At 38.7% G+C, this 26,443-nt stretch overlaps 3 protein-coding genes across 12 annotated transcripts in view; 1 reads left to right on the top strand and 2 right to left on the bottom strand.

Moving 5' to 3' along the window:
* The window catches only part of LOC103465353 (inositol 1,4,5-trisphosphate receptor type 1-like), an 87,214-nt gene extending 73,434 nt beyond the window's left edge, over window positions 1-13,780 (bottom strand). For 8 of the 9 annotated variants that reach the window (XM_017304776.1, XM_017304778.1, XM_017304781.1 and 5 more), the window contains exons 1-3: window positions 13,481-13,776; window positions 12,281-12,395; window positions 8,497-8,567 (exon numbers count right to left, since the gene is read on the bottom strand). In XM_017304776.1, coding sequence (XP_017160265.1) covers window positions 8,497-8,567; window positions 12,281-12,372 — 163 coding nt within the window. In that variant the 5' untranslated portion in view covers window positions 12,373-12,395; window positions 13,481-13,776. Of the gene's footprint in view, window positions 1-8,496; window positions 8,568-12,280; window positions 12,396-13,480 lie in introns of all 9 variants that reach the window. The other variant, XM_017304785.1, reaches the window with a different exon arrangement.
* A 1,297-nt stretch (window positions 13,781-15,077) lies between these two features.
* Window positions 15,078-21,207, top strand: sumf1 (sulfatase modifying factor 1). 2 transcript variants are annotated; one of them, XM_017304786.1, is made up of 9 exons: window positions 15,078-15,472; window positions 16,064-16,237; window positions 16,354-16,428; window positions 18,150-18,232; window positions 18,390-18,512; window positions 18,597-18,711; window positions 19,651-19,776; window positions 19,859-19,918; window positions 20,875-21,207. In XM_017304786.1, the coding sequence occupies exons 1-9, from the start codon at window positions 15,251-15,253 to the stop codon at window positions 20,974-20,976; spliced, it is 1,080 nt and encodes a 359-aa protein (XP_017160275.1). In that variant the 5' UTR covers window positions 15,078-15,250; the 3' UTR covers window positions 20,977-21,207. The 2 variants fall into 2 exon arrangements, with proteins under 2 accessions (XP_017160275.1, XP_008408322.1); XM_008410100.2 differs by having other exon boundaries at window positions 15,086-15,472; window positions 19,651-19,764.
* Window positions 21,208-23,021: 1,814 nt separating this feature from the next.
* Window positions 23,022-26,443, bottom strand: part of LOC103465352 (leucine-rich repeat neuronal protein 1-like) — a 13,433-nt gene continuing 10,011 nt past the window's right edge. Inside the window, exon 3 of the mRNA XM_008410087.2 lies at window positions 23,022-26,082. Within this exon, the coding sequence (XP_008408309.1) occupies window positions 23,767-25,911 (2,145 nt within the window). The 5' untranslated portion in view covers window positions 25,912-26,082 and the 3' untranslated portion in view covers window positions 23,022-23,766. The remainder of the gene's footprint in view (window positions 26,083-26,443) is intronic.

The following is a 26,443-nucleotide window of genomic DNA, read 5'->3' as shown; positions in this document are numbered from 1 at the left end:
TATATAACTGTTTTTTGCTTAATTTGATGAAGTCAAATTAATTAATTCGTAGGACCACTGAGAGGAGGCAGAGGAGCTTGATTTTTTCACAGATTATATGTCTCATATTATACTGTAACATAGTGAGAGTTTTAATAAATGTGTAAAAATCATATCTTCATAAAAATTACCTACTGCAGCTTTAAGTAGACCTTATCAAGTACAGTTTATATATGCACTGATGCACACAGCAGCAGCAGACATCCAGACGTTCAGTGTCTTGCCTAGGGAACAAATGCAGTTTTTGGCATTTGCCCAGGGAGGCATTAGAAAATGAGGGGCAAATGCAATATTAATAAAAAATATATAAATTGTTTTATCTCACAGTTCAGCAGTATTCAGTATTGCACACCGAGTAAGTTTAATATTGCTTATTTACTTTGTAGTAAAGGTCCCATATGGACCTGAATGATAGGCCTTTATAGGTCCCATCATTCTTTAATGTGGCCTATTCAACAGTTTGAGACATGAAACATTGGTGGTTTCCCCATTAAAGCTTCTCTGCTGAGGTTCAAAAGCAGCATAATAAGCATCAGAGTAACATAACCCTAGATCAGAAAAAAGATGACTGAAAAATGTGACGGATGCATGCCGAAGCAAGTTAGATTTGTCTGGAAAACCAATTAGTTGAGATTAAAGAGTGCATTACATGTTCCTTTTAGTCAGTTTCAAAGACCATAAAATGGTACTAATAAAATATAATAATAGAGTGACTGAAAAGGCTGCTAATGTGAGCCAAATGAAAGAGCACTAACAAAGCATTAATGGAAACTACAGAAAGTTGATTTGGTTTTAGCATCGTCAGTAGGTGTGTTTGCTTGATCTGTTTGGAGAGGAATTAATTCACTTCACTGATTCACTTTTAATGCATAGTTTTAATAATTTACAAATCAAGATGGTGCAGGACACGGTGTTAGACTCTGCAATGTTCAAGAGGGATTTTTGCCCGACAAGTCTACTGAGGTAAAAACTTTAACTAATTACTTATTAACGAAGATGAAGTTGTTGATAGTTAATGACAGATTGAGGGCTAAAATAAAATCCCGAAGGAGCTTTCAAGTTTCTGTTTTACTCTGTATCTAATATTCAAATAAGTATGACTGAAAATGTAATCAATATTTTCGCATTTATATTTAATTTTAAATAGAAATGGTTTTTTTTATACCTAGCTTTTTGGCAGGACGTAACTTTAGGAGATGTCACAACAGGGTGCAGCACGGCTCCACTCATGAATGAGCTGGTGATGATTTGTGTCCCATAATATTTTAGCACAATGTAACCAAAGCAGATGTTTCAGAGTGCAGATACAGGCTTCATGTGAGAGATTATAATGGTGAGGAGAGAGCTGTGTTTACGTTAGGAGGAAATGTTAAGCATACCTCAGCAGTGACAGTAACGCCAAGAGGACCTAGCAAAGGAATTATTTTGAGGGGATTAATGTATTATTTTTACCAAAGCTTCAAAGAAGCACCAGCTTCGAATCAGTTATCAGTTGACAAAAATGACTATTGGTCTGGTGAATCCTTGCTTACTGCAGTCAATTGCTCTGGAAATTGCCTAATTGGAGTAATTCCAGTGTCATGTGCAAACATTTTCTGTTTCCCTGCAGGACTCTCATCTAAAATGAGCTAATCAGAGCAGGACCAGCCAAAACAGAAAAGCAGCTTTTCAACAAGCAGCACATACAGCGTGTTTGCTGAACATGCTCTATGAACTATAAAGGGTAATAATATAGGATTGGAGAACAAGTGCGACAAAATGATGGGAAACAAAGAAAAGACAACAGGAGAGAAAGCGAAGACACTGGATCTGAAAACCACGATGAGCGACAGAATCTGACGCATATATTATGTTGACATGCTCCAATAAAACAAACAAAACTATTGCTTATATTCAAAGCACTGAATGAACTTGAACAGCTGGAGGATTGTGACAAACTGAACCTCAGTTAACTCAATGACGTTTTATAGTACTGCACTTCTCAGTTACTATAAATCAAATAAAATAGAGTAGAAGGCTTTGCCCGACATTGCAATATTTATTCCTAGATATACTGGTTTGCAGCAGAGACATGCCAACACATGCAGGTCCCATGCAGCTTGTGCCTGAATGCACAAACATTTGGAGCTGCAGGCGTTCTTTTATGAAATGTTGGTTAGAGATTTGCAGTCGAGGAACACGAGCACATATGTTTTGTTTTTTTTCTTTTTAAGAATCGTGGTTGTCATACATTTGTCAAAGCTTGCTTCTTCGTTTAATGACATCACTCTGGAAATGTTGCTTAGTTGTCATCTTATTTGTTTATATTTTTAAAACACATCTTATCTTCACACGTGAAGATATAACCATAGCAGTCTATGATCCTAAAAAAAACCTTCAAACTTATTATTGTGAAAGCTATGATCTTTGGGAAAGTTGTGTTTTTCTGCCAAACCTTTTAAAATGAATTATGATTAAGAGAATAAGGACATCCTAATTAGTGAAATAATTTCTACAACTAACTAAGCTGCCACTGGACTTACAAACAATTATAGTTCCTCTACCAGGGTGGAAGTCTGACTGCAGTTTGGTTCGCATGCTTCTCTATCAGCAAGATCACGCAAACCTCTGGTTGAATTTCATAACATCTGGTAGAAAAGAGTGTGGGAAAAAGAAAACAACAATACATTTTTGTGTAGATTCTCATCAGATTTTCAGTACGATGACATGATGGCCTGATGTTCTCCTTCGGGATTTTCTTACAGTGTGAGGCTCTTTTTCTGATGTGTTGTGCAGTCAAGTCAAAGTTTATTTGTACAGCACAGTTACAACAGCCTCAGCTGACCAAAGTGCTTCACAATAAACACAACATCACAAGTGGATAAATGACAAAATAGAAAATTTAATTTAGTAAAAATTTAGGTTAAACAACAGATGTAGCCGAATGCACACCTTCCTAAACATTTCACTTTTGTCTCCAAAGTTCACAAAATACTTCTCCAATACTCTTGGGGACCATCAAGCTGTTTTCTGTCAAATGTGAAATTGGCATTTGTGTTCCTGGATAAATAATGTCACTAAATATGATTCAGAGGCGTTATATAACTCTGTGTTTTGAGATCTTCTAGCCTATTTCACATTGTCAGAGTGGTTCTATTTAAGCCACTTCTTTATTTTAAATAAACTAATTGATCACTATTATGTTGTCAGGTTTCTTTGGTTACATTAACATTTATTTAACAATCTGAAACGTTCTGGTGAGACAAAAAATAAACACAAACAGTACAAACCTTTGTAGGTAACACTTCGTACACATACAAAGTGTTAGTATAGCCACGTGGCAAAAGACTTTTTCACAAGACTGTACATGCACATCTCCCTGCAGCTGAAGATCTTTGCATTGAGGGAAGTTTTCTGAAGCACCAGGCTAAAGCTAGCTCACTCACTTCCTCTGTGTTTGATATGCTTCTATGACCTTTTAGGTGCTCAGGTCACTCCCACCAGACTGCCTGAAGGATCGATGAGCCTGAGTGGGTCACATCTAACACAAGGGAGCTGCAGCTGCTAATATAGTCTTTCGTACTAACAGCCAAACCCTGTTAATAAAGTGACACCTGTTAACAACTTAATATTTCACTTTGGCTGGAAGCGTAACTGCTGTGGCAGTGATGCATCTTCAGATCCAGAGCATTAAAATCCCAATTTAAAATAATTTTATTCTTTCTTTTTCTTTTCTTATTTTGTCTCCATATAATGCATGCAGACCAAACGCGCTTCAAAATGCATCCAACACCTGTGCTGTGATGTTTGTGTACTTTGATTTTGAGCATCAAAATTGCTCGAGACGTGCATTGGGAGGAGCCTCTTGCCATTTTCCCCCTCTCTTGATCTCTTTGTGCAATGGTTGATGAAATATTGAGTACATACAGTAGAAACAAAATCAGAAGTGGTTAAAAGCAAGAAGAATCGAATGGGGCTAAACTTCTTCCATGCAGTTAACGTCACTGATGACAAAATACAAAAAAAAAAATCTCCAAAAACAAGCAAAGAAATTAAAAATTAAAAGCATACTCTGCAGTTTTGTACCAGGCGCCACTAAGAAAAATAAGAATACATATTGTATAGTCAGAGGACAATGCATGTGATAATAATGATATTGCTTTTTTTTCCCCAATGCAATACTTCCAACGTTCAGATATTGGAAAAAAAAAATCTCAATCTACTCTTTGTATAAAAAAAAAGCTTTTAAGTGAACAAGGATCAAAGAAAAAAAAAATTTTCTTTAAAAATGTCTTGTTTTTTGCACAGAAAAGGTAGGCTTTATTTTGCTTTATTTACTGAAAGAAAGAGAATATCGTCGTCAGGTTCCTCTGTGTTTGAATTCACCAGATAATTCAGAGGTGTTGTTCATTTGGTGAGTTTCACAATCTAGATGCATGTGTCGGATGCGCGTCGAACTCTCAAAACACTTCAAACACGCAGCACTAGATCTGCGAGACGTCTCACGTCCACATAGACTTTGAATGTAAACCAGACGCCCCTGACGCTCAACCCGCCTTCGGTCTGAACACAGCATTGCTCACAGTAGCTGTAGATATTAAAAATCTACCCATTGTGTCTCTGGCATTGCCTTGGTAAAATTGGATAAACATTTGCAGTCACTTTTTATATTTTACTTTTTTCCTGCCTCCTTTAACACCCCCCCAAGGGTGACACACTCCATACTTTGAAAATCCCTAATTTAATACCAATTGTCTTTACTGTGCTGTTTACTAAAAATAAGTCTTTACATGACTGGTGATTAATAATAACTCGGCTGCTCTTTTATAGTGAGCAGCAGAGTAGAGGGTGAGAAATGAGTCGACAGCTAGTTAGAATAGATTCATTAGATTAAATGGGATCAGTTCTTGTCATGCAATGCCAAAGTTTTGGGTTCAATTCTAGCTTCCTCTGTTATTCCATAACTGTGTGCATATAGGCAAGGCAATTAATCCCAGGCTACCTACTGATCGGTGTATTATTTGTGATAATCAGTGAATGTGGCTGGGTGAATTTGCTTCTATGGCAAAAGTGGTGGGTGTGACTAGAAAAGCACAATTTAAATTCAGATAAATGTCAATTACCTCTCTCATCTGTTCTTGAATTTCTTTAGAGCATGAAGTATAACTTCTTTTTTTTTAATTGAGTTTGCTTCTTGTCAAACCACATATTTAATTATTCTCAATTCTACACCTCAATCAGTAATCAAGTCTGGGTGTGGCCAGTGAAACTAAATCAAAACTATGTGGTTACGCAAATCATTACAACAGGTTGGTTTGGAAACCTTTTTTATACTCTTTTAAAAAAAATCTTCATTAGATGTTTTGCATTTACTCAGGTTATTGTTGTTTATAACAAATGTAGAATGCCACTTCCAAGACAAAAAAAACCTCAAAGATCTGTAAGAATGCATCGATATTAATATATGTAACTATGCTAGTTACCACTTTAAACTAGCCATTAAAAGGATGTTTCTCAGCCAATGAATGCCGTTTACACAAAAACAGGATGTGTTCTCAGAATAAATATCTAAATGGATGTCCACATGAACAGTTTCCTTTCAAGGTTAGCACCATTTTGACTATTTTAGGATTCCTCACAGGACGTGACACCCACGGGTAATCTGCTCTTTAATTAGTCAACAGCCCACGTTACTGTGCTGGCAACTTGCATGAATCAAGAGAGAAATTGGTTTTGTTTGATAATAAAAATGTTTCAGCTAACTTTATTTCAGCTACTTTAAACTGAATATGCATTTGTTAGGAGACAAAGGTGCAACTGTAATTATGCAACATATGTAAAATGTATAAGTAGCTAATTCTTAATGGCACGGCTTTAAAAACAACAAGTGCAGTAATGGAGATGAAAAATCTATGGCAACTAATGTAGATGTGTGACAAAGTCTGTTGCAGCTACAGATGCTCTGGTCTATAAAAGAGAAGCATTACAAGGATTGTAAGTATGCAAACACTGTAGGTAAATCATTTTAAACATGGAGTGTTAAGCACAGTGCATACATTTTTTTATAATCATTTCCTCATGCAAATTATTTCTATTTAGGAGTTTCCTCATACATTCCCTTTTTAATGCATCAAATCCCAACTTATTTGAAAAACCGTTGACTGTATTCCACCTCTTGTTACTTAAAGTTTTACTTTTAACAAGCAAATGTTATTTTAAATTTGTAAAATAATCTTGATTACATTTTGTCCTTGTTTTCAATTGATTTTTTTTCCTTTCAACCTTTGCTGCTTTTTATTCCTTTTGTTGTTCATAAGCTAACCGTTTTTAGAGACAGGATTTTTATTTATAAGTTGTTTCTTTTCTTCCTTAAAATGCTCCTCAATTCAAAGGGTGTACCAAGCAGACAGCTAGTCAGAAACATATTTAAAACATGGTCTTTGGCTCTTTATTGGACATACCACTTTTTCCCACAGCTTTAGCTGAATTTATAAATGACACAAAACTTTTGATATAGAGAGAAGTTTGCTCTTGACAGAAAAGTAAAGATTTTCTGTTTGACTGGACCTAAAAAGCCTATTGAGATTCAATAAATCAGTAAACTTGCAAACTCCTATTAAACACCTTTTTCTATCCAATCGGTTATTCCAAAAAAAGTCAACAGATTAGTCCTACACTATATTGATGTTAACTCAAGCAGAAAGGCCTGGGGTTCCCACTGTTAAAGGTTTTTAAGCTGCAGATGTATCCTTTACTGCAAATGAAAAGGTGTAGACTTATGCGATGTTGATGCATTTTAGGCAATCAAATATTTATTTTCATGTTTCAAAAAGGAAATTCTTTGTTTAATATACATCATCTTAATCTGCAGAATGCTCAATTTTTTATTGGAACATTAAAAAACATTTTTATTGTGATGAATAATCAATTATTCATCATAATAAATTGATTAGTAAAATAATCGTTAGTTGCTGCCCCAGTCTAGATAAACATTTTCCACAGCACTGGATCTCAAGTAAGGAACTAATATTAGAGCTACACTGATGTTTTCCAAACATTTCAAAAGCCGTTTTCAGACTGTTGAAAAAAGCTTCTATGAATAAAAACAACCAGAAAACTGTTATATTTTACATATTTAAATGAAATAAGACTAAACCAAATTACTTTTATAGTCAGCAGGCACCAATCAGGCAAAATCTGATTAGTCCGTATATTAAGTTGCTTTGACCCAACGTTGCTGGTGCCTAAAGAAGGCATTTCAAGAGTGTGTGTAAAGTAACATGCTGACCTGAGAGAGAAAACTTGAAAGCATGTTCTTCAGTTTTCTTCTACATATTTGTATGAGACTTCCTCTTCTGCAAGAACTGTTCATAACAAAACCAAACCAGCCTGAAACTAAAAAGGGGACTTGATTACATCATCTGCCTCCAACAGTGACAAAAATCAAGAGTATTGAAATCTAGTTTGATGCAGCAATATAAGTTGTGCAAAATTATTCCTAATCATTTTGTATTTGCAGGATATTAGTAAAACCCCATTTCCGGTGATTCCTCTGTTAACCGCACACACTCCAAATAATTAACGACTGCTCATGGGAACAAGAAAAAAAAAATTCTGAATGGTGTTCTTGTACTTCATCTGTCTCCAAGCGAAAGCAGAATTGGTCAAAATCAGAAGCGGGTCAAAGCTTCACAAAGACCAGAGATCAGAAATCAGCCACAAAATTTAAATCTGACAAATAAAGTGCAATTTTAGAGCGTTTGATAGAAAATGTGTGAGAAATAAGATTGAGAAAAAAAGACCTGCTGATAACCATTTTTTTAGAGCTTAATTTGCTGTTTGGAAGCAAATTAAAGATAAATGAGGAGATTGTGATCTAAAGCTTTTGCACAGTGATGCATTTGTGGAAAAAGCTGCTCTGCTGCAGTTCTCCTGTGTTGTCGTAACCCCATATGCTCATAGTAGGACACTGTGCCGTGCCTCTATTGAGTGACGTTTCCAGTCTGAGAATTGAGTGACGTTTCCAGTCTGAGAATTGTGGGTCACAAGCTTTGCTTCCTGTATATTAATAGGAAACGACTATTAATAGGAAGTTCAGCAAAAGTATCAACTCAAGGCTTTTACCAATACAGCAACTTTGTTGTTTCAACTAATCACCATCAGTGCTGATTCTCCCTATCTGGCCTTACTTGGACAGATGTGTGCAAGCAAGCACACAAGCAGGGAATGAACACATGCACAAATATGTTGGCACATATACGTGAGCACATGCACACGCACAAGCACACGTAGTCACATCATTAACACGGACAAAGGCAGGTCTGTTTGAAGTCCAGTGGGCAGAGACATTGTGGCCATCACCAAAGAGACACAGCACAACACATTCAGCGTTGTCTCCAACACACTCTGCAGTATCAACAGACTGCAGATAGGGTTATAACACCAGAGCACCAGAGAATACAAAGGGCTGCTTCTTACCTCTAAACTTCTTTGGGGGATTACCGAGGTCTCCGGCATCAGGCTGGACAACGCAGCGGTCATCCACCAAGCTGTAAAAATAAAACAAGTAATAAGGGTAAAACAGTGTAATACATAGCTGACTCACAAAAAAGAGGAAATCTGTGTTTTAGGGTTTTAGGAGATGCAAAGAGAGCTGTTGAGAAAATTGTACCATTTTCATCATAATTGGCCCATGTCAGTCTGGATCCTAGTGAACGAAGTATATGCTAGTTTTACCAGGTTGCACCGACAACAACCCTGTTCAGGACAGATGCTGTTACTGTGTGAAGACTCAACGCTAGCTAATTTTAGTCAGGCAGAGGTGTGAGAATGTATATAAAACAATCTGTATTTTCCAAAAACAGACAAAAGACATGTCTTTGATTGGTTCAGGCTGCAAGAAAGTGAGAGAGAGCATAAATTGTAGCAGGTAAAAATAAAACTGAGCAGGGCAAAATTGCTCTTTTTTAAAATCATTTTCAGGTTTTAATCTCGATCCACTATCAAACATGGTGTGTTTGGAAATGCAGGGTTTTGGAAATCTCAGCGATAAAGTTGGGAATACACCCAGGAACTGCTATGTTTGAAATGCTCTTTGTGTTAGTCAATAAACAGGTAATGAATATGCTAAAGACAGAATAAAATGGGCAGTCTGTTACCATTTTTCTTTGTCTTAGGACAACAGAAAAAAACAACATTTTACAGCAACTGCTCACTCAACAAGGCTGGACTGTCACTCTTAATATAAATTCTTAACAACTACACAGCAGGGAGGAACAAAACAAAACACATAATGTCTTTAATTATAGATCTTAAGGAAAGAGACAATTCAAAAACTTTAGAAAATACATCAAAATATTAGGCACAAAATTCTGACTGGTGCAACTCTTCCTGACATTTTTAGCTACAGTGTGAGGATCGGCATGTGACTGCTCAGGAGGAATGGAAGGCTGCACAGGTGATCTTAGTGCTCACATGCAGTCAACATCGATGGTCTCTGTGCTTACAGGAGGTTTTTGGACTGCTGCCCATGTTATTTTCACCAGAATTTTCTAAAATGGTTGCTGCTTACGTTCCAAAATGTGCAAATTCAATAAACACAGAGAAGAATCTGTCTGGTATCTTCAGTGGACAAAAAACAACAACAAACAAATGTCATTTAATTCATACCTCTAAATGGAATTACCACTTAGAGGTATTTGAGGATAGCGGTTATCTTTGGCCTATTCCAATGTTGTACATTTATACTGCGACAACAACATTTTGTATGCTGTGGTCCAGCCATAGAAACAGTCTTTCAGTCTCTAAACCAAAGCTTATCGGGTGTTCAAAACACCTTTGCGAATGCGTGTGAACAGCATGAAATTTATGTCGTAGGTGTGCAGCAATTGTGTGATGTGATCATGTTCAATATGGACAAAAATCTCAGAACAAACCTTGATAACATAGATTTTATCTATGTTATCAAAAACTGAGGCATTTCTGAAGACCCTGCACTCGCGGTGTGTACATAATCAAGAGGATGGTGAGTGTAGTTTACAATGACAATTTCAATTTGAGATTTTGTCCAGCTGCAAAACCAGAGTGTCCAAACATCTGTATGTGGAAGCCAGATTTAACCATACACACTTAAACAGAGCATTTACAGTCATATCCAATGAAGTTTATTCATCAGATTAAAAGTACCTTTTGACCATTTTTCAGCAGGTATAAAACCTACTTTTCATTAAGGCTATATTTCTGTATAATATTTGTTTTTATTGCTCTCATGTAATATCCTAATTTTAAATTTCATGTTTTCTTAACAGTATGCAGAAAGACATAATTATTAATGGAAATAAAGGCATTCAAACATCCTTCTCTGTGTAATTTATCTATATAATGTGTTTTACTAAGTGTAAAAAATTCCTGAAATGAACGGACTTTTCAAGAATATTCTAAGTTTATTCAATGGGTCTCTATGTTTTATACCTGCAATCTGCAAATACCTGCAATCCTGAACTCAGCAGTTGCTGTTGCTGAATTCAGGATCTGCTACATTGGGCCTTTTAAATCATGTATATGTTTTCCATCTTTCCTTTCAAAAAACAAACAAACCAATAAGCAGCCTTGAATGTTCTGTGACAGATTTATCTTTGGCCTATTGCAACACAAGCTGGGACAGAGGCCAAATCCCACATCCCATTTAGCAGAATATGTACAACAGAAGGAAAAAAACTCCTCCTTCGTATTTTGAAGGAAAAGGAACGAGCAGATGAAGCCTGGATATAAAGTGAAGATGATTTGCCGACACGTAAAACTTCACAATTCACCTCAGAGGTTTGTGGTTGGTTCTTAACACCTAGCAGATTAGTATGACCTCTAAACATCTCAAACCTTTCCAGCTGCTGGGTCTACCTTGTCTCACAGAACCCGTTCTGCAGTTTGATGCAGGAAACATCTCAGAAGGAAAACACTGTGATATTAAGAGCTCTCTCTCCTCTCTGTGTAACTTCTTCCTGGAGGGCAGATGACCTAAAGAATCCAGTGAAGTTGGATTTGTTTGTGGAGTGGGTGGCTTCTGGCCAAAGCTCTCATGACAGTTTTTGCAGATAAGTGGGTTTCACTGCGTGAGCGTGTGTATAACTCTACGTGGGAAGTGCCTGCATGTAAGAATGGCCACGATGTCTTTATAATGACTCAGTCTTTGCAGTGGGTCGTTCCCTTTTTCATGAGCCGGCAGAGGGGGTGTGGGTAGGACCAGGACTCTTGAGCTGTCAGATCGGATTCCATTACAAACTGTAGATGCCTTTCATCTTTTGAGGATGAATTGTATCCACTAGTGCAGGGGAGCCCAAACTTTTTGAGACCAAGATCTACTTTTTCTGTCACCAGCCGGCTGAGATCTCCCTCATGACACGGAGATATAAAAATTGTATATGAAACTCTACTGACTTATTTTATGTGCAAATATCCATCAGCTATAGCAGAAATATTAAAGTGATAGAAAACCGGATGCAGTTTCTTCCTCAGTGAGATTCTGACTCTGGGAAGAGGTTACTGCTTTCAGAAGCTGGTTGAAAACCTGAGGCCAGCAGGTATAATTATGGCAGGTCTGAACTTTGGTTTGATGACGTCAACATGAGAAATTTCAGACTAATAGGAGGAACCACAGAGCTGTTAAGATAAAAGCACATCTTGTGAAGTTGGGATATTTTTCCTCCAGCAGGTTCCAGAGGAATCACCTCAAACCAAACGTTGGTTTGAGGTGGATTTTATTTCAATGTCATTTGTGAATGTCAGCTCCTCATTTTCACAGTGGAGCTATAAAGGTTTATAACTCGACTAGTAACTAGTGCATAGAGGATATATCAGGTATATTTTATTCACTATATTTCCTGTTCAGAAAATGTAAAATATTATTTATTAAATAGGTTGAGCAATACAATGAGATGCCAGGGAGACTGCTGGACTGGCTAGAGTTTTGTCTGATAGTATTTGCCCTAAACACCTACCATCCTGCTGCTACATTCTCAAACACAAACTTTATTATTTGCGTCTCCTGCCCATACATTCCCTTTCTCCTCACACTTTCAGAGGCGATAAAGGTGGAAGCTTATTCAGCCTGCAGTCCTTATTCTTGCCCCTACACAACTAATTAGAAAGGTGTGCTTTTCATCTTTATTAATAATATCAAACCTCTGGTGCAAAAGAACAGAGAAAAGTGTAAAAAGCAGACTGATACACATTATATATAATATGTGACCAGTCTGAGGAAACATACCCCAGAGTACTGATGAAGCCATTGGTGGATCCCTCTGCATACAGGGAGCAAATGTCCCCGATATGCAAGAAGCTGGACATCTTATCCGACATGATTGACACCAATTACAGAGCACCTGGAAAAGATGACAAGAAGATAAACGATGAAATTGAAAAAATAAATAATAAAATCTGCTACTTTTTTTATGTATAACTTTTACAAAGTTTGACCAAGATCAAGCTCACCTACAGTGTTTTGCAAAAGTACTTACACCCTTGTCATATTTTCTCACATTAAAGCCAAAAACGTCAATGTTTTTAATGTGGTTCTCAAAGAAAAAGTGGTGCATAACCATAAAAACAAAGGGGAAAAAACAATGCAAATAAAACATTTTTTATTTGTTGGGCTTTAAACTTATACTGCTGAATAAAATCCTATGCTTGAAATTCACTTCAGAAGTCATCTCAGTGTAAACATCAAATTACATTTTTGACATTATTGGGGAGGGGTGTAGATAATAATTGAATGAATATTCATTTGTCCTTCCAATTCACAATTATATATTATTTTGTGTTAGCCTACAAAATAAACCACATCTTCCAGTTCGAGGTAATAACACGCAGTAAGAGTGGCTTTTCCAGGAAGCTGACCCAGCCCTACCGGTCAGGTTGGCTGGCTGGATTTGCATAGAACCGGTTGGAAATGAAAATGTTACAGTAACCTGTCGATGTCGCTTTGCGGCTTTAAGGGGCTGCAGGCTGCAGCCACCTACCAGGGAGGTTTCTGCACCTGCAGCTGGTCATCCCCGCCGAGGCTCCCTGCAGGAAGCTTTAATTTCACCATGTCAGAGACGCTGAGCAGTGTTGGGAATAAAATTTCACCAAACAATTTACAGCGAACAATGGGGGCGGAACAGTCGCGCATCAGGCTGATGTGATTGTTTATCCACGCACCAAAAAAGAAAAACTCAACTCTAAAACTTTTAGAACCGCTGCCCCGTGACTCATAATGGTTCCTATTGTCAAAGTTGGTCTTCGCGGATTACTTGCGAGCGTATAAATCTACCTGCATTCAGCTGTGAGTTTTAATAACCATGTAAGGAAGAAACAAATCTTTTTTTTTTTCTCCGCTGAGAAAGGGAGAGAGAGAGAGAAGGGGGAGAGGATTGGAGGTAGGAAGAAGAGGATGGCAAAACTGTGAGAGTTGTGCGCTCAACTTTACCTCGGTGGTGCTGCACTCAGCTCAGACGATCAGCTTTCTCCGAACCAGAAGAGCCAGCATGACTGTGGCCGTCCTCTCCGCCGGACCAAGTGCTGAGATCCAGCCGTCAGCGGCTCCGATAATCCTGTTTCTGACAGCTTTCCGTGGCTGCGTTCGCTGAGGCAGCAGGCGGGCAGCAGGCACTGACTGAGCTGAGCTGCCTGGCTTGCTGCCACTTCTTTCTCTTCTTCTTCTTTTAGGCGCCTGCTGTGTTGATAGCTGGGAAATGTGGTTTCATTTTACCCCGAGGAAATCGGAGCCGCAGCAGCGTCAAAAAACATTGAAAAAATAAAAATCTGTATTTGTGATTAAATTGTAGCATCTTAAATCAAACAGATAAGATTGGTGTATTGTTATTTTTATCACCTAAACTGTTTGTCTGCACAGGGGCGGTTGCAGAGAGTTTTTATACGGGATGCCAGATGGGGATCCCTAATAACTTTGGGTGGCAAAGCAAAACAAATATCCAGAACAAAAATTAAATAATTTTGTAATCCTGTTTCATTGGTGGGAATAGTAATAGCCATAGGCAGGAACAGCAAAAATATAGAACGGGATAAAAAAGCTTCAACTCCTTAAAACTTACAGGTCTTTGAGAAATGAATAGTTCATATTAGTTCATATTAGCCACCCTAAAGCAACTTAAGAGTGAACTGGAAAGGTTGTTGTCGCAGTAGCATATTTGGTTTGGTAGCTGTGGATCCATAAGAAAACATCTGTATAGCCGTTAAAACATTAAAATGTACTATGTGGAGAGGAAAAGAATCAATGATTAAAAAACTTTATTTAAACCACTACTGAAGCGATTCAGTTACCAGAAGGAGCTTTTATCATCGAGACCCGGCTTTTATTTTTGTCAGCATTCTAATTTTCATATTATCTAAATATTTATAAAGACATCTAAATATTTATAAAGACATCTAAATATCTAGCTAGCCAGCAAAATATTTATTTAGCAACTTAAATATTTTGTTATTAGTTTGGTGTGCTAACCAACAAGCTACAATGTTAGCTTGTTAGCTATGCTTAGCAAACAAGCTAAATCTAGCTTGTTCAAATTTTGTTAGCAAGCTAGATATTTTTAGCTAGCAAGCTAAATATAGCTAGCAAGCATCACCCCTCCCAAGCTTGGAAAATAATAAATAGTTTGGAAAACAATTATTTTGGAAAATAAATATTTACTTTGACTATATAATCAGTTTTAAAATCAGAAATATTTAATTTGGGGTGAAATATTTGCTTTGGACACTAGATAGCTTCCTTACTAAATATTTATTTTTGTAAGCTACATTTAGTTTGTAAAGTAAATATTTAGCTTGTGAAGTAAATATTTAGTTTGGAACTACGCCATTTCTAAATGTATGAATAGCACGTTGAAAATAAGACTTTGAAAAATGAGCACTCCTTTCTTTCTCTCTTATGACAGGCTAACAAATAGTTTTGTGTGACTTTACAAACAGTACCCCATACTGCTTTGTTGCAATGTGTGGAACTTTACTGACCTTCTTAGTTCTGACCATCATCTCCGGGGCCTTCTACAGTCATTTAGTCATTTTAAGAAATAAAACAAGCAACATCTACTCAGGTTTTGATCCAAGAGAGATATATAGAAACCACCGTCAGTAAAGAGTTAAAAATGTTCTTCCAGTCAGATCAGCTGACTTCCCACGTGACTTTGCGGAAGTAAGAGTATCAACATGAGCACATCCCGACTGGAGGGAACTTGCCAGAATGGGACGCAATTCTCTCTTGCTTTTAGCGGTAGTGCTCGTCAATGTAGAAGTTTGTCTTCAGAGTTCATGCGGAGGAGAGCAAGAGGCCGCCTCCACGGAGGGAGCAGCGGGCTGCGGCTGCGAAAAGCTGAGGAGAACCGCCTCTGGTGCTGTGGACTCGAAGGAGGAGCGAGCATCGAGTGTAAAATACACAGCAGCAGCTAATGAGAAAATCTCTCAGGTTAGAAGGGTTGACACCAAATTAACCCGGTCAAATACAATGTGTCCATATGGGTGGTGGCGGGGGATAACCTGGATTTGTATGTATGAATAAAAATCTGAAAAGTGTGTTGTGTAGTTGTATTCAGCTCATTTTACAAAGATGAAATAAATGCCTTCAAAGGCGCCTCATCAGTAAATAGAATTCACTTTGGTGTAATTCAGTCAAAATACGGCTTTGTTAAATAACAGCATAATGCACAGCAGACGTGATAAAGTTGTTGAGAAATGCAGTTAAAAACTTTTGAAAGCTGATACCACTTGCAAGTCATTTTTGCTTTATCCCTTTGCCAGTAGAATGCTTAATATTTCAGTGTGACTTTTATTGTTGCTTCATAACAAACTAGAAGTTTCAGCTTGTGATGGATTGCAAACTGATGTCGGTCATTTTTGAGACGTTCTTTATAGTCAGTTCTGGATGTTGCAGTTGAAACTGCTGCTTACGTCTGTTGTGTGTGTGCGTGGGGGGGGGGGGCTGTGTGTGTGTGTGTAACATTTCTGATAAGTTTACAGTTTGGTTTGAGTGTAGCTGAAGTTTTTCCTCTCCATTCAGTTGGTGTTCATACCTGGAGGAGAGTTTCTCATGGGAACGGATGACCCAGGTATCCCCCAGGATGGCGAGGCGCCACAGAGACCGGTGCACGTCGACTCTTTCTATATGGACGTACTGGAAGTAACTACCCAACAGTTCCAGAGCTTCATCAAAGCCACAGGTTATGTTACTGAGGTATCAAGTAATTCTGTTTTGAGATATTCAAATGTAGTGGGGTTTTTTTTTTTTAGATGCTTCTGTAGTTCTGCAGTATTCTCTGGGTATAAACGTGTTTTTTCTCCTGATTTTAGGCAGAGAAACTTGGAGACTCGTTTGTGTTTGAGGGAATCTTGAGTGAATCTGTCAAAAGCCAAATCACACAAGCAGTGAGTATATTAATGCAGATATGAGTAAGGTCACTCTAAGTTTCTTATGCCGACGGAGGCAACAAAATGAGGGACACTTGGCACATGTGACGTTGAACCTTAGTAAGTGGTGAGAAAAGATTATTTATTCAGAACTGTTATCGTTGAAACACGACCAGCTGAAGACGTTCACACACACACACACTTTATCAAAGTTGGACACAACTTCAGCCTCTTGCTTTTTGGGTCTGTTTGAACATTAAGAGTAAAGGATATATAGATATTACGATGCTCACAACTTCCTGAGACGACTCCTTCCAATTAACAATGTTTGTCCCCTGACAGATTTCTAATGTTTTTGGTTCTTTTCTTTTTTTCTTTTTTTTTTTTTGTCACATGTAAATGTTTCAGAGCATCACGAAAATTTTTGAAGAAAAAGATAACGTGGGAAAAACAATAAGATAAAAGTAACCCTAATTAGCATTATCTTCATTTACAATAGCTTGTAATGAGGTTTTTTTTTTTTAAGTTTGGAAAAAATTTTGGGCTCATCTTTGCAGAATTATTTTAAATGAGCCACACGGTCAGATTTAAGTTCAGGCTTTCATTTTGCTAGTGTTCTTTTATTGAAACATTGTGTTGGTTTTACTCCATGTATAAAAAACACTGCACCCCTTCCACTAGTTTCACTCTGAACGGAATAATTTTTCAGGAGTCTTGGAGATCATTTAGATATTTTTTTGGTAAATGTGAGAAAGACCTTATGTTCAGCAGTAGCTCTCGGCATCAAACTATTTTATAGATGCCATTTTATCTCAGTTTTTTTTTTCAGTGCCGTCTTGGAGTTGTTTTGTTTCACCAGCCAATCCTGGGAAGGTTTATCACTGTTACATATTTTATTAATTTGTGAATAATGGCTTTCACTGTGGTTCATTTGGGGTCTCAAACCATTACAAATGGCTGTGTAATTTTTCACAGACCAATAAATGTCAGTGATTTTTTTTTTCATTTGTTCTTGATTTCCTTCAGGTTTTTCAGTTTGAGATCATTTAGTCTGCATCATGTTGTTGCAGCATCACCCTTTCAATAAACCATGGGAATGAAAAATAAAAAAGTAAGGTGGGGAAGAACTAGAATAACATACTTTAAAGCCAAAAGCTAAATAAAATCTCAAACTTACATCTGTTTGTTCATAAGGACAATGTAAAAAGGTTGCATTAGAAACCAGAAACAGTTTGCACCTTTATGACGGTGAAAAACTGGAACCTCAGCTGAAATGTCCTGTCTTTCAAACATCTTTCATTGTTGTGTAGCTTTGTTCACAGTGTTCTAACTTTGGACTAACTCATCCACAGTTCAATTTCCTGCTGCTCCACATTCAGGTAATAGTTTTTATGACTTTAAGTAGGCAGGGTGACACACTCCATGTTCCTGCTGTGAGAGATATTTCAGAAGGTTCACATGTTAGCTGTAGGAGGCCTGAGTCCAGCGGGGCTCTCAAAGACGAAAGCCAGACAGCCACGTGTTTACTGCTTCGTCCTGTGCAGCCTGATCGTAAGGCTGAGGCGATACCCGGGGCACACGGGCGGCGCACCTCTGGAAACCAGTAGAGACATTTGTACTCTGCAAAGACAGTTCCTGACAAACTTTGGCAGGAATTCATGAGCAGAAAAACAAGTCGAAGAGATAATGGATGAAAGAAGTTTAACCAGTTACGACTGTTGCCATCTCTTTGCTGTCAGGTGGCTGCTGCCCCCTGGTGGCTCCCAGTCAAAGGGGCCAACTGGAATCACCCTGAGGGCCAAGACTCGAACATCACAGACAGGTAGGCAAAACATTACTACGTGCCTGGTAAAATAACATTTCAATGCACAGACCCTCAATCTGAAAACGCATTATCGTAATATTATTATTTTTTATTTAATGGGGTCTGAGTAGCAATCAATGAAAATATACTTGGAAAACACACCTGTTTTCTGCAGACTGGATCATCCAGTTGTACACGTCTCTTGGGCTGACGCCGTCGCCTTCTGCTCTTGGGCCAACAAGAGACTCCCTACTGAGGCTGAGTGGGAGTACGCCTGCAGGGGGGGCTTGCGAGACAGGTGGGACGTGAGTTATGACTGTACAGTAACGCATGCATGAGTGTGCCTGAACTTAACCTGCTGGTGCACTTTATCTCCTCTTAGACTTTACCCATGGGGGAATAAACTGAACCCAAAGGGACAACATTATGCCAACTTGTGGCAAGGGGATTTCCCCGTGCACAATTCCGGAGAGGACGGATACGTCAAAACGTCTCCTGTAAGTGGGACAAGAGGTGAAGGGGAAAGTTTTTTTGTAGTTGTGGGCGTGACAAAGATTTCATATTCCAGATTAGGTAGGAGAAGACTCTGTCTCAGAAATATACTCCAGTTACAAATTTACTCCAACACCTCAAAGTTTTCAGGACGAAGGCAAATTCCTTTACGATGTAAAACAGATTTATATCTTCTCTAGTAGGGGAGAAGACGTATCTTATACCTTAGACCTTCAAAATTCATCATATTAGAACAATTATTGATTAGTTGTCTGGCAAGGGCAAATGTGAGGTAGATAGACATATCAAACAAACATCTACATCAAATTTAGATAAACTTTTTAACTGGTGCTGGACGAATACCCAAAATAACTCTGAATGAGTTTGCTCTGTACTTCAATAATATGATTTGGGCGTTGTTTCAAAATTAGACCACTCATTTCTCAAAAGAAAAAAAAATTGAATCTGCAAACTTATGCTCTGGATTGTTTAAGGAGGAACTTGAAAAAGTTGCATCATTGCAACTTGCAAGTTCTGCATGTGAGATTTATTGTAAGATAACCAAATATGGCAATATGGAGTGGTGAACAATGTTTCTTAAGCCTAGTAACTTGAGCTTGAACACATAAGTTAAAACATGCATGCTTTTAGGAGCACATTTAATTATTTTCTTGAGTAGCATCAATACCAACAAAATAGCAAAATTCTGCAAAGAAGCTGTTGCTATGTACGGAAAATTGTTTCTATAAATAGCCTAGATTTACATTTTAATATATTAGTCTGAGATTTTGACAGGAGGAAACAGGAAATACCTCACCAGCAGAAAACCTATGTGGAAAAAGTTACAAGAAGATACTTTGCCATACTTGTGCCTTGCTTCAGATTAAATTATATTTCTATTTTTTTCAAAAATCGTATATTTTCTGCACACCCATATTTTGCAGGTTATGTCTTTTCCTGCCAACTCGTTCGGTCTACATGATATGGTGGGTAATGTTTGGGAGTGGACCTCAGACTGGTGGACCGTTCATCACACCACAGACCACCAACACAATCCGGTAAAAGCAAAAGTGTGGATTTTCTCTATCTTACTGTCATTGAGTTCAGTTTTGGAAGACATTAGCAACAACAATACCTTGACTTGTCTTTCAGACCGGTCCCCCTTCAGGCAAAGACAAGGTGAAAAAAGGAGGGTCATACATGTGCCACAAGGTAAAGATGGCAAACTGTATGTAATTATTATTGTTCTGTCTTATACTTTCTTAACTTGGACATTATAAATGCTGGCCCTTGCAGATTTATTCTGTTTGTACATTTTTGTCTTTTTTAAAATGTCACAGATCATTATGCAAATTTCATCAGTTTGCTGCATAATTTGGAAAGATTTATTCAATGTCAGCATCTACACCAGGCCTGGTTACTGACTGAGCTGCAAAGTGAAGACTTGGACTTGATACTGTGCAGTCCTGCTTTGCAGCTATTATCTCTTCCTTGTTATTAACAAAGGGGGGGGGAGGATCCAGCTTGGTCTTTCTTCCTGGTGTGTAAGGTTTGATGCTGCTAGCTGCTGTGTAACCTGTTCTCCTGCTTATTCAGACAACCTTTTCATTTTTGAGTTTAAAGTATATTGGTGTATACATTTAATGAAATTATATAAAAATACTAAAAGCTAAAAAGAGAGTATTTGAACATTACTGAAACATAGTGTAGCCCGAAAGCTAACCAGATCTTGTAAAGTTGACCATTTATTTCACAGTGATAAGAGATAAACAGGACAGGTGTAAATTAGATGAGTGGTTATGCAAACGATTGTCCTCATATCTATGATCAGCCTAGCAGGATGTTGCTGCAATTTAAATGAACGTTAACTTAAAATAAATACATGATGAATTATGTATTGTCAAAGTTATGAAATCCATGTTTAGACTCATCAGCACTGGATGCAATGGGACTGTAGTTAGCTGTATAATAAAAATTCACAGCACACATTTCTGCTTGTTTTCTGCATGACACAAGTGTAAGAAAACAGTTTGTGCTCTAGAGTTGTGCAAAAAAAAAAGTTCTGCAGAAGAAAAACAAAGCAGCAAGCCTAATTTAAAATCATCCCCACTGCAGTTTTAGGATTATAGTCTGACTGAGAGTAATCTTCTTTCCTCTCTCTCCGTCAGTCTTACTGCTACAGATACCGATGTGCGGCTCGGAGCCAGAACACCCCTGACAGCTCAGCCTCCAACCTGGGGTTTCGCTGTGTTTCTCAGGAGAAACAATAACCTGAGCTGCTTGTTTAATGAAGACTTCCCTGTTATCTGTAACCCAAGTGTTTACTAGGATTTGAACTGGATAGCACAGTTTTGTGTTTTATTTGTTGGGGGGTTTTTTTTCTGCCATATTATTCTGACTTTAGAGTCAAAAATGAAAATGTAGGAAATGTCTGGTTATTGTAAATATCCTATTTCACTCTGAGAGTGTTTTTCACTTTTTATAATAAAATATAAAAAGATTAGATTTGTAGTCTTTGTTATATCAGCTTCTTTTTATTATTGTAGCTGTCATTTTTTTTAAGTTTAGGACCATTTACAACAAAGACTACAACTTTGGTTTTGTTATGCTGCAATATGGTTGCTGTAAAATTATTACAAGAACTTATTTTTTGTCTCTTTCTAAGGTTTGCAAAGAGGTCATGATAAAAAATTCTCATCAGAAAAATGACATTTTGTCTTGATTTTGGGTTTTGTAAGATTGTCCTTTTTTATGCATTACAAATATAAACCTCTAGGGGGCAGTAGCTCTACATATGTATCTACTGTTCCACCCACAAACTCAAGCTGTCCAAATCTTCTGGGCTGAGTAGCTAATTGTTAGAGCATTTTTAACATGCGGGTGCTTGATATTAAATTGAAATCAATGTTTATTATTATTACTTTAGCAAATCAGTTTAAATAAAACTTATGTACATTACACACAGTGATATGTGTGTATATTATTTATTTCTGGGGGGGGGGGTTCTGATGACTATTGCTTACAGCTAATGCAAACAAAAAAGAAATCAGTTGCCCAGATAGTTAGACTACTATATAAAACATGACTTTCTAAATTGAGACTCAGTCCAACATCAGAGCTTCATTGAATTAAGACATTTTGGAGAACTTCATCCTGAGAAGCTATTCTGAAATTTTATTTTTCAGCAGACCGTGGGGCATCCAAAAGTACCAATGCCTGACCAAAGTTATTAATAAAGTGGAGGACAGGGGAAAAAAACTCCTTGGTCAAGAAGAAGCTGAGAGACGCCAAAATAAAGCTGGCACTATAAACAAAGTGTTTGGTGCATATATGTTTGGTGGACGGGTTTCTGTGGGTAACATTTCATTTCTGTTTATCATGTGGAGAGGAAACCCTCCATCAGAACCAGGCTCAGTGTGAAAGGCCATCTGTCTCAACCAACTGAGTATTTCTATGTTAACATTTTTAGTTGTCTTATGTAAGACCTTTATTTTTGATTTTTATTAGTTGGAAGCTGTCAAAATTAACAGAAATAAAAGTTTTAAATATACCACTGCAATAAATAAATGTAATTAATGAGTTTTGCTTATTGAATTTAACCTCTAAGACGAGTGGTTTATCATTTTAATTTATTCAGACAAACATTAGCTTCAAGCGCTTAATAATTGGTGAACAGTCGATCGGCTTTCTGAAAATACATGTCATTGTGGCAAATATTCATTAAGGTAATATCTCACACCTTTAATTATAATTAAGCTGTAAAGCAGTGCTAAATACTGGATTAAGATATTTCTTGACATAAATGATTTAAAGTCTTTGGATCAAATTAGACTTTGAGCCAAAATCTTTATATCAAAAAATGAGACAACAGCAGTGGATCTAAGGGTAGCTTTGAGTGGCCAGGGCACCTATGACTCATATTTTTGGCGTTAGGACCCACTCATGCAGAATGGTTCTGTTAAGGATTCGAACACAGGACCTTCTTGCTTCGTCCACTGCCGGCCACGTTGTGAGAAAGGCAACAGGGCAGCCCCTCCGATAGGTTTTTCCATCCTCTTGTTTTCTTTTTTCCATACTTATCCACTTTCGATGATACCACAGGAACCCTGACCCTGTCTGTGTAGCTGATCTATGTGCCGAACTAATATAGTTTGAGCTTTGACTATTAAAATGGATCAGTGTAGCAAGTAAAGTAGCTTCCTTCAGAGAAATACAGAATCCGCCATAAAACCAATAGCTATATTACAATGGGGAAACTTGGTGTTAAACCTTAAGATCGGGTTGGGACAGAAAACTGGCAAAGAACTCCCAAACATCTGCAAAAGAACAAAATCTTTATTTGTCAGTAAGTTTACATATTACATGTGGGGATGATAGACTAAGCAATTAGTAAACAAAAACTCTAGTCTAAAGCATAAGTAAATGGAGAAAAATGTCAAAAAAAAATTCTAGTGCACCTTATTGAGAAAATTCCAAAAGAAACATTTATTTCTAGAATTATTAGTGTTACACGTTTAGCAAACTAAAGTCCTACTTTGTCACAGCGAAAATCAAAAGGTTCAAATTCATAGTTGATACAACATTACTGCACAACCGCTAACATCCATTAGACAGTTTACCGAGTCTAAACCCTGCAGTCAGCTTTTAATTGAAGTTCTCATAAAACCTCTTTATCTATCAGTGCACAACAGATTAACTGTTTTACAAAACAAAAAAATAACAACTTATTCCTACAAATAGCTCAACCCCCTGCTGCTGTATGATCAACTCAAAAACAATGTGAGTTCAAAATGCACCACAGAAACAGAGCAGAGCAACTATGACAACCTGGAGGCTAAATACAGCTGCCGTCTTGGAGAGTAAAGAACAAACAGTGATATAGATAAAACAAAGGCGATACGCTGTACTAATATAAATCCTTCACTCGATCACTCTGCCTCTTAATAGCAAAGCCAAAAATACAAAAAACACTTGCAACCTTATTTTACTTTTGCACCAAAATGGCAAAAGAGTGTCTTATTGTGCTGCTAGAGAGGCGCTAAGCCTCATTAAGAATACCCTCACCACATATAATAACTGCGTGTGGTGTCGACTGGGGACGGTTTCCCCTCTGTGCTGTCTTTGTCCTTCTCTCCATCAGCCTCCCACAGGTTAATAAGCGGAGGGTAGAGCTCGTTAAGAGGGATGGAAGAGGTCTTCAGCATGTACTTCTTCAGCGAGTGGTGGTAGTTTTTCCTCTTCCACCTGCGGGCCACGTAGACACCCACAGTGGCAAGGCTGAGGAAGGCCAGGGCCGTCGACATGACCGCCAGCACAGCCACGCTCGGGTGCTGGTCCGACAGGTCCAGTGCGAAGGTGGTGCCCTGTGTTGTGACATTGACGCAGGACTTGTGTGTCTGCAAGTGGATGTTGGAAACCGTGAGGCATACTTCATACTCCGTGGCAGGCTGAAGGTGTGTGAGGTTGTACTCGTGGACGTCTACGGGCACGCGGGCCGTGTACGTGATGTGGGGGTTGTCGATTTTCATGGTGGCAGAGGCCCATTTCAGGTTGGAGGACAGGACGTTTGAGTTGACTTTCCAGGAGACCAGAATGGAATGGGACTCCGTCTGCTTGACGTAGATCTTCATCACCTGAGTGCTGTCGAGCAGGGTCCCGTTTACACGGACTGTGGAGACCCACGTGTCGGCACCTTCTGGGTTCTGTGCCACGCAGGTGTACCGGCCAGAGTCTTCCACTTGCACGTGAGACAGCCGGAGAGTCCCCTCGCTGCTTAGGTGGTACCGCTCTGACATGGTGTCGGTTGTGATTTTGGCTCCAAGAGGGGTCACCCAGTAAATTTCAGGTTCTGGTTCAGCCATTGCCCGACAGTCTAGGCTGACGCTCATTCCTAGCTCGAGGTTCAGGTGGCTGGGGAAAGTGTCATGGGAAATGAGGGGAAGACACTGCTCTGTGGAGTCCAGCAGCCTCATCTCTCGGACTCGTTGGCCTCTGAGTTCTGTTGGGGTGGTGCAGAGCATGGCCAGAGGCTCCATAAACCGCACTGTGGATCTGTTCGAACTCATCCACTGAATCACACAGTCGCAGCGCAGTGGATTGCTGTGAATGCTGACCTCGCGTAGGTTTGGCAGCACCTCCACAATGTGCTGATAAAGGGCAGTCAGGGCATTATTGTTGAGCATCAGACTCTCCAAAGAGGGCATGTCCCTAAATGCTAATCTGTGGATATAAGAAAGCTTTGGGTTGTTGGTAGCCTCTAGTTTCGTCAGTTCTGGCAGGTTGTCCAAAGCGTAGCGATCAATGGACACTAACTCCATCATGTTGTTGATGCCCAGCTCCTTAAGGCTTAGCATGTTTCTGAAGTCGCCTTCCTGAATTTTTTTAACCGGATTTTTGTTCAAATCCAGGAATTTCAAGTTGGGAACTTTTTGCAGGGCCAATTGGGGGATTCTGACCAATTTGTTGTCATAGAATGATATGCTCTCCAAATTGTCCAAGCCCACAAATGCATTTGGTGGAACATCAGTGAGGTCCATCCCAGCCAGAACCAGACTTCTCAACCTTCCTAGTGGCGTAAAGTTCATATCCAGAAGGCCAATAACTGGGTTTTCCCCAATCATGAGGATCTCAAGGTTAGGAGTTTCCTCAAACCAGCGGCTGTCTATCACATGGAGCCTGTTTGAGTTGAGGTGGAGCCGCAACAGACTGCGTAGGCCTGAAAATGCGTAGGGGGAGATGGAGCTTATCTGGTTGTGGTTAATGTAGAGTTCCTGGAGACTGGAGAGGTTTCCCAAGCAGTGATCTGGCAACTCTTTGATCTGGTTCTCCTCCAGATGCAGAGTAGTCAGATGATTCATGTTTCTCAGACCCACAGCTTCGACATTGGTAAAGTTGTTCTGGGACAGATCCAGCTCCGTCAGGTTCACCAGGACCTGCAGCTCTCCAATGGTGCGAGAGATGACGTTGCTTTGCAGCAGCAACACCTGCGTGTCTGCTGACAGGTTTGTGGGGATGTGTGTCAGTCTCAAGTCATTGCAGTCCACTGTCGTTGCCTCCTTGTATGTTGACTGGGGGGTAAACCAGGGGCGGATCTCGCACACACACAAACGTGGGCATTCTTTGCTGCGCACTGGTGACAGACAGGCAAGAAGAAATCCCATGCACAGCAAGACCGGAGGTGGCCAAAGCTGAGAGCCGATTGCCATGTTGGCTACTCTCTCTAAGAGGGCTTAGTAGAGAAGCAGTGTTTGCAAGAAGGGTATGAAGGAACGCCTCACAAACATCAGTGTACTTTGCTGCTGTTATAGTTGCTGTAGGCTCAGAACGGTGATTCCTGAGCCAGATGGACGAGTTGGTAAAGAAAGGTCACTCCTAACCTAAAAAAGAAAAAAAAGAAGAAAGCAAAAATAATTAAGTGACGGCAATAAAACAGATTAAATAAAGTAAAAATCTAAGAAAGCATGAGTTGAATATTCATTATGTCTTACCACAGCTTTGGTTTTACCATCTTCTATTTACCAAACATAATGAGGCAGCATGTATCTAGCATTGGTTTGTTTGACAGTATCCAAGATAATCTGTTTAATTTTAGCTTCCTTGATGAGTTTGTCTCCTTGGAGATTCAGAACAAGTTTTTTTTTCTCTCTCTCTCTCGTTTTATTTGATTGTATTCATACCAGCTTAGTATCGGTTATCTGCTTGAACAAGTGTGTGCGCGCGCGTGTGTGTGTGTGTGTG

The sequence above is a fragment of the Poecilia reticulata genome, linkage group LG5 (genome assembly GCF_000633615.1).
Source record: "Poecilia reticulata strain Guanapo linkage group LG5, Guppy_female_1.0+MT, whole genome shotgun sequence".
NCBI classification, from domain to species: Eukaryota; Metazoa; Chordata; class Actinopteri; order Cyprinodontiformes; family Poeciliidae; genus Poecilia; species Poecilia reticulata.
Note: the sequence above shows the minus strand (reverse complement) of the source record. Positions and strands in the feature narration are given on the sequence as shown.

What these genes read in the sequence shown, in the direction of transcription:
- sumf1 (XM_017304786.1), top strand. Translation starts at nt 15,251, where the DNA reads ATGGGACGCAATTCTCTCTTGCTTTTAGCGGTAGTGCTCGTCAATGTA. An exon ending in GACTCGAACATCACAGACAG is followed by an intron (nt 18,233 to 18,389) that starts GTAGGCAAAACA and finishes TGTTTTCTGCAG; the next exon opens with ACTGGATCATCCAGTTGTAC. An exon ending in GATACGTCAAAACGTCTCCT is followed by an intron (nt 18,712 to 19,650) that starts GTAAGTGGGACA and finishes CATATTTTGCAG; the next exon opens with GTTATGTCTTTTCCTGCCAA.